This window comes from Bidens hawaiensis, unplaced genomic scaffold (assembly GCF_021521415.1).
Source record: "Bidens hawaiensis isolate Kalapana, Puna unplaced genomic scaffold, B.hawaiensis_p1.1 tig00011382_1, whole genome shotgun sequence".
Taxonomy (NCBI): domain Eukaryota; kingdom Viridiplantae; phylum Streptophyta; class Magnoliopsida; order Asterales; family Asteraceae; genus Bidens; species Bidens hawaiensis.
The window spans coordinates 4,511-11,796 of NW_027491885.1; the positions used below are offsets into that span (position 1 = coordinate 4,511).

The 7,286-nt window shown below is 37.2% G+C and overlaps 1 protein-coding gene across 1 annotated transcript; it reads right to left on the minus strand.

Moving 5' to 3' along the window:
- Positions 1–4,309: 4,309 nt before the first annotated feature.
- On the minus strand, positions 4,310–6,652 carry LOC143537796 (light-induced protein, chloroplastic-like). Its single transcript, XM_077031482.1, has 3 exons — positions 6,130–6,652; positions 4,876–5,071; positions 4,310–4,789 (listed from the first exon to the last, which is right to left on the minus strand). Exons 1-3 carry the CDS (start codon positions 6,549–6,551, stop codon positions 4,478–4,480), a joined length of 930 nt encoding a protein of 309 aa, XP_076887597.1. The 5' UTR covers positions 6,552–6,652; the 3' UTR covers positions 4,310–4,477.
- Positions 6,653–7,286: the final 634 nt, after the last annotated feature.

Genomic DNA, 7,286 nt, shown 5'->3' on the forward strand with positions numbered 1-7,286 from the left:
ATAGTTCGGGTTCTGAGCCGGTTAGGTTTGGTCAACTCACGGTCAAAATCAGTTTGACCCAAACCGGATTAGTTCGGTTTATATACAATTAATTGTTAAAAACAGGTTTGAGGCAAAAGAGAAAAATAACTTTTTTCCCAAGTCGGGTCGATTTTAAAACCTGTTTGGTTTTTCAATATCCGAACCACTATATGAACCACCGAGTTGGGTCGGTTTGGAAACCAGTTTGGCTCAAATTGGTTTTAGGTTTGTACCAAGTCGTCTAAACGGTTGGTACAAGGTTGGGTTTTTTGAAGCATCCGCCCAACAACTCCACTTTCTACTTTTATAATAAGAGCATCAGCTTGTCCCTAAGAATTCATGGGTCCTTGGGGCCTATGTTGAAGTGAATCGATACAAACTGATAATCAAACACGATATCTATAAAAGTAATCGGTTCATATTTCATTGAATCTTAAGAACCAGATTAAAGAAGGTGATGAGAAAGTAGAATCCTATAACAGAGAATGGAGATGGGAAATCAGACGTTCACACGTTCAAGTTCATTCTTGCCTACGTTCTCTTCTACCCGTGCTTATAACATGCTTCTATCAATTTCCCTTGTTGGGCTTTTACTAACATTTGAATTGGGCTTGCTTGGTTGGGTCCATTGTGGTCTCATAGATGTGAACTGGGCTTTGACTGACAACGTTCATAACATATGTGAACGGAAAAATAGGCCTCAAACTTATATGTATATACAAAAGTCAGTAATAAGATGATAAATGGGCTAAAACTAAATATGTTATTCTTTTGCTATTTTTTAGCTGGGTTTTAAATTTATTTATGTTGTAAGGTAGCGTTTGGTACGCATGAATGAGAGACGGAATGGAATATACCATTATGATGGAATGAAAAAAAATGTGTTTGGTTGGTCAATAGAATGTAAACACTCGTTACCGTGTTCAATTCATTCCCTCCAAAAAACCTCAAATTCATTCAATCTATCCACTTGTTTTTTTTTTCATTTCATCCATTTTTCACTCTATATCACATCCACCACCCTCCCATCACTATTACCAATTGTCCTCTCACCACCACCACTCACCATCGCCTCCGCCACCGGCCACCACCACCACCCACTTCCGCTGCCACAACCAACGACCCACCACCGCCTACCATCATCGTCCACCGCCACCGCCACCGCCACCACCAACCACCGCCTACCATCTCTTAAAATATTCAAAACCACCATCACATTTCTCTTCTCTCTCTACTCCTTTCTCTACAAAACCGAACCATCACCACACCTGCAACCACAACCACCTACACGGTGGTTCCCCAAACCCGATATGAAAAACGTTATCCTCTGATGACGGATTTTTGAGGGAGTGAGATGAAGATGTTGGGGGCTTCCGGCAACACGTCATCCTTCGCCGCCGACCGTCACACCTCCGCCTCTCTCCTCCCCTTGATTCTCTATATGTTATCCACCACTGCCACTACGGAATCACAATTAGGGTTTATGTTGGAATCGAGCTATGTTGTGCAGATCTGAAACAACTTGCATCTAAATATTTCATCATGGTTGTGTGGAGGCGGTTTGGTGTAAGTGAACGGATTTCACATATTTGACCAGTGTGGGTGAACCGGAAAACGCAGATATGCTAAACTGTTGCCGCAATTACGCCGGAAACTCCCCTAGGGATAACACGAGTTACTTCTCCACCTTTCCCTCTCTATTTTGTGATGTGATTTTGAAACTGGTGGTTGGATTAGGGTTTACATTGCCAGATGGGGTGGATTTTGTTGAAGATATGGTGGTGGGTTTTATGGTGAAACTGATAAAGTTCTTGATGGTGGTGGAGTCTCTCAGAGATGGTGGCGGTGGTGGAGTAACTGGAGATGGTGGTGGAGTCATCGGAGATGACGGTGGCTGTGTGGTGGTGGTATGGTGTATTGAGGTGATGTAAAGAGAGAGATGAGAGAGGGGAAGAGATCAGGTGAATGATTGTAGAGAGAGTGTGTGTTTTAATTTTTTTTTTTTGACAAAATGGCAAAACGCGTCCTTTACGTTTGAACGTTTAAACGCGTCCTTTACGTCCTTTAGCAAAAGAATTGGCAGAAAACATACTGAATGTTTCAAATATCTTTCACGTTACATCCTTTTACCTTAACCCAGTTAAATTTTTCTGTTAAATCTAATCATGTGCCTTGCACATGAGGGTAGCTTAGTTAATTTAGACATTTATTTAATAACAAAAACATAAAATACTTTGAAATAAAACTCCATCCTCTCTTTCTCTCTCCCAACACCAACGCCTTCTTCTCTACTACCATCACCAACCAAATCTCCATAATCTACTGTAAAGTGCAGGTCGCCGCCACCTCCCTACATAATAAACCACCTCCTCCCTTCTCTTTATTTGGTGTTAATTTCCAAATAAATTTCATACAATTTAAATTCAAGAATAAAAATCCTTTTGGATTCAAGACAACAAATTTCCAAACAAATCACAAGGGTTTTTGTTGTTTGATTTTGTTTTTTTCTGTTAAAAGTTGTGAATTTTGGAAATTTAACGTTAGGGTTCCGTTTAATCGGAATTCTAGGGATTAAAATTTGGGTCTCTTTTCTCCGGCGAGATTGTATGGCTTCCGGGTTATGCTGGTTATTAAAGAGTAAATGGGGAAAAGATAACAAATTTCACACAATAAGGTTGAAAAAACCCACCAAACCCATTGCCGTCGTCGGCGCCGGTGCCAGCGCCGCCTCTCCCACCGCCACCGGTGCGGTCATTGTTCACCTACCCCCAAACCCGCTTCTCCACCGGCCATCACTAGTAACCATCAAACCCTAGCTGCTAAACAGTACTAGTGGTAATGAACAGTTTGGTCAAAATCTGGACCGCACCGGAAGCGAGGTTGTTAAACCGGTGGTTGATGGTTGGCTTAAGATTATCAAGTTGCTTTTTTCGATAAATGTTTCTTCAAATCCGGCGAATAATACGGGTTCTTCCGGAATGTTGTATAGGATGGGGTTTTTTTGGTTGCTGTTGTTGTTGTTGGTGGTAGAGTGAAGATATGGGTGGTGATGGTTTAGAGATAAAATGAAGAAGAAAGAGAGAGAAAAGAAAGAGGAGAGAGAGAGTTTGATTTATATTTTAAAATAATTTTTTATGTTTTTATTTGTTATTATTAAATAAATGTCTAAATTTACTAAACTACCCTTAGGTGTAAGGTAGATGTTAGATTTAACAGAAAAATTTAACCGGGTTATGACAAAAGGACGTAATGTGAAATAAATTTAAAACATATAGTATGTTTTTTGCCATTTCTTTTGCTAAAGGATGTACATTGAAAAAACGTTCAAACATAAAGGACGTGTTTTGCCATTTTGTTTTTCTTTGCTAAATTATATCTATTTCTTTATTTTTAATTATTAAACAAATATGTAAAATTACAAAAATACCCTCATGTGACTTGCACATTACCAGATTTAACGACAAAAATTAACCAGGTTAGAGTCAAAGGACATAACATGATAGGGTTTTTAAACATAAATCAGGTTAGAGCCAAAGGACATAACGTGATAGGGTTTTTAAACATAAATGATGTTTTCTGGCATTCATCTTTGTAAAGGACGGCAACTGAAAATTGATGCAAACATAAAGGACGAGTTTTGCCATTTTGTCTTTATTTTATAACGAAATTTATAAGTTCACGTATATTTTTTAAGTTAGGTGATCGGGCTATACCTATTGGACCCGTGAGATTCATTAATATGTAATGGGTTTATGGGTTACGATTGGGGTTTTATTAGATTTGGTAATATCTTGACTAGTAAGTTAAGTTAGTCTATATAAACCAAGTTATGGTTAGACATTATAGATTGTGGAGTGTGTGATGCAACCAAGTTAGGGTTTATCTAGAGATACACCACTTATTTCTACAACACCAAAATGCTTTTAAATCATGAGACTTAAGACTTAAAACGTAAGGTATAAAGCTTTTGCGAGTATCTTTATTTTAAGTCTTCAAACCAGTTAGTCGGTTACGCATATTCTTAACCACTTATTATTTTAAGCAACACTAAACCTTAAACACCCCCCCCCCCCCCCCCCCAACCAAACAAAAAATACCACCCCACCACTTATATCCATAACATACAAGCCCATTAAAAATATTAAAATTATTTATATAACATGCGGCTTGACAGAGTGTTGCCTACAAACTCCGATGGCGCACGGTTCTTGAGGAGCAAACCCCACGGTGGACAAGGCCTTGTGAGTGCTCTTATATTACATATATCCTGAATCAACCCATTTTGAAGTATACATAAGAATTATCACTTGCTATATCAACATAAAATACGACTTTTCACTCATTCAATATTACATTAGTATGCTTCAAAGTTCAATCCAAGTCACAATCGGCTTAAACGTTCTTACATATGATCTCCATATAAGAGATATAACATTCATCACAACATCAAATCGATTCAAGATGAAAGAAGCGACGAACCTTCCTTAAACAAAACAAACACTTTCCCACCATCTCCCCTAGAGATCCTAACTTCTTCATCCAAGTAGGTTGTTAGCAACCACGATTCGACATCTTCAGAGATGGGGAACTTCAATGGTGGTTGGCTCGAGATGGTCTTTGCAACTTGTGATGCTGTGTCCTCAACCGACATGATCAACCCTTTAAAAGGCGTAAGATCTATCTCATGTCCCAAAATTTCAATAGTTTCGGGTATTTCAATCGAGTCTATCAATTGTGGTGTTCCAATTATCCCTTCATCAAATTTTATCTATATACAAAAAGATACAAATGATTAAAACCCGTCTTTTACTACTAATTTAGGGATTACCCCTTCATTTATGTTGTGTGGTGTACCTGTACGCGCTTAGGACTTCGGATTTCAAACGCTGCGTTTGTACTGATCGCGGTTGTGGACCCCGGTCCAGCAAAAACGACACTGTTTTGAACAGTGAAGTTTTTGGAGTCTATGGTTTGTGATATCTCTTGTACTTTCACTAGATGCAATGTTCCACTTGATAGCAAAGGGTATAAACCAACAAAGGATGTATAGCTGCAAAACAATACACACGTGCCATCACGTGATGTTGCTAATTGAGCATAACTATAACTATTTAATATCCATCCATTTTTTTCAAATGGGTTACTATTTTCAAGTCAAAAGAAACATATGGTTTCATTGATTATGACATCGGTTCACTTGAAATGAAATGATTTGGTGGAAGCCCTTTTCGTTGTTAAATATGGTGGTCCAGTTTTTATTATTGTACAGTTTCAAGTACCGAACATAAACCAAAACACGTTAAAGGCGGTTACCTAACGTCGATTAGGCCAAACGACAAACATAATGCCCAAGAGGGCACTATAGTACAATGATCAAATAACAATACATGAAGGTCCGATATCAAAATATCATTCGGTCAATCAAAATTTATATAATTAGCATGAAATTAAATATCATTATTTTCATATAGAGTAAGATTCTAAATTATCGTCAGTAGTTTAGTTGAAGTGAAGTTTAAAAAGCTATACCACACTTCAAGTGCCAAACTTATATATAGTTTTTTTTAATTAATGTTAGTTATCAGTTATTACAGTTTTCACTCTTAAATTATTATCCATGGAATAGTTAAAAGTAAATCTTCAAAAAAGTAATTGCTAGGTTTGTGGAGGCTTGGCCTTCAATTTGAGCCCGATTATATGCATACGTGTTATTGGGTTTATATAGGTTGAACAATTGATCCGGCCCTATATCTCTTTATCAAGAACCGTTTATGTTTTCTTTTTTATATTATTTGCAACCCTAGTTAGTTTCTATTTAAACACATATACACATATATATATTCTCATAAGGAGAGCATAGGGCACTAATAAAATATCTTGGTTGCATATCATGAACATAGATTAACTTACACCGAGCCACGTAAATTCTTGTTTTGCAGGCTTTTTTATTTTAAAATTTTTAGTTTATATCCAAGCCTAGCAGTTATTTCGTTATACAGTATAGAAAAGTTGTTCCACGAATGGATAAATTAAGCCTAAAATGAGTATTTCTATATTAATTTATATCATAACTATGCAATAGTATTAAACCCAATGTAAACTACTTACGTCAAAATCCATTTGCCATTAAGAAGAGTTAGAGCCTTGGTGGGTTCAGGAGTCGGGTTCAACACCTCCAGCTGCGTGATGAGCTCAAGAATCTCGGCCCTGGTTTCGCTCGTGGCGGTCAATCCAAGGTTCGTCCCGCTAAACGTATCAACCAACTGTTTCTTCAACGAACCGACGTCCGTGGGCTCTTCCCCGACCACCACCGAGGCAAAACCATCATCAACCCCAGCCCGCAAAGTCAAACCAACTTTCTTCTTCCTCACTCCTCCAGTGAAACAAGCCTTCGGGTTTGTGGAGGTTTTTGCGGGAAATCTGATCGAGTTGGCGGGTAACATAGATGTTTTGGAGCTCGGTTTTGATACCGCAGACATTAACGACACGAAATTGGTAGGAAATTGGCTGATCATAGAAACTCCGGGCATGCTTACGTATACTAGTTTGTGTAGGATGTAAAATATTGAGTAAGGACTGTTTACAAGCAAACGAGTTATACAATATATATACTACACGAGGGATTTTTTTAAAAGAAAATAAATATTAGTAACATGTATATATTAAAATAATAGAAAGAAAGAACAATCACTTTTCTTATTGAATTTACTATGTTTAGCTAACGAGGATAACACATATCATTTTCATTAATAAAAAACAGCGCGTCTCATATTTGTCTTTGAGTTAGATTTTTTATCTTTTACAAAACCTCTTCGACCACGATTTTGAGAAACGACAAATCAAACTGGTTGAATTGGCAAGGCAAGACCGACCAAAACAGTTTAGTTTGGACATTTTGAACAAGTCTTTGTATCAGTGGCGAATCCAGAAAATTTTGTCAGTGGGTGCAGAAAACGGTCAACATAGAACGGGTCAAATCAAACTAAAACGGATCAAACCAAAATGGGTCAGGTTAAATGAAATTACATTAAATGAACCACACATAGAAATGTAAGCAATAAATTTCCCCAAAACACAATAACAAAATACATATCACAGTTGATAAAAGCCTCTGCATAATTGTTACGGCACAAAACGCTCTTATGTACAAATAAAAAAATTTTAAAATTAAATAGTGTAGAATTATAAAAAAGAAATAATACTCTCTTACTATCATATTTTGGTCAAATTTTTATAATGGTACGATTAAACTAACAAAATATATC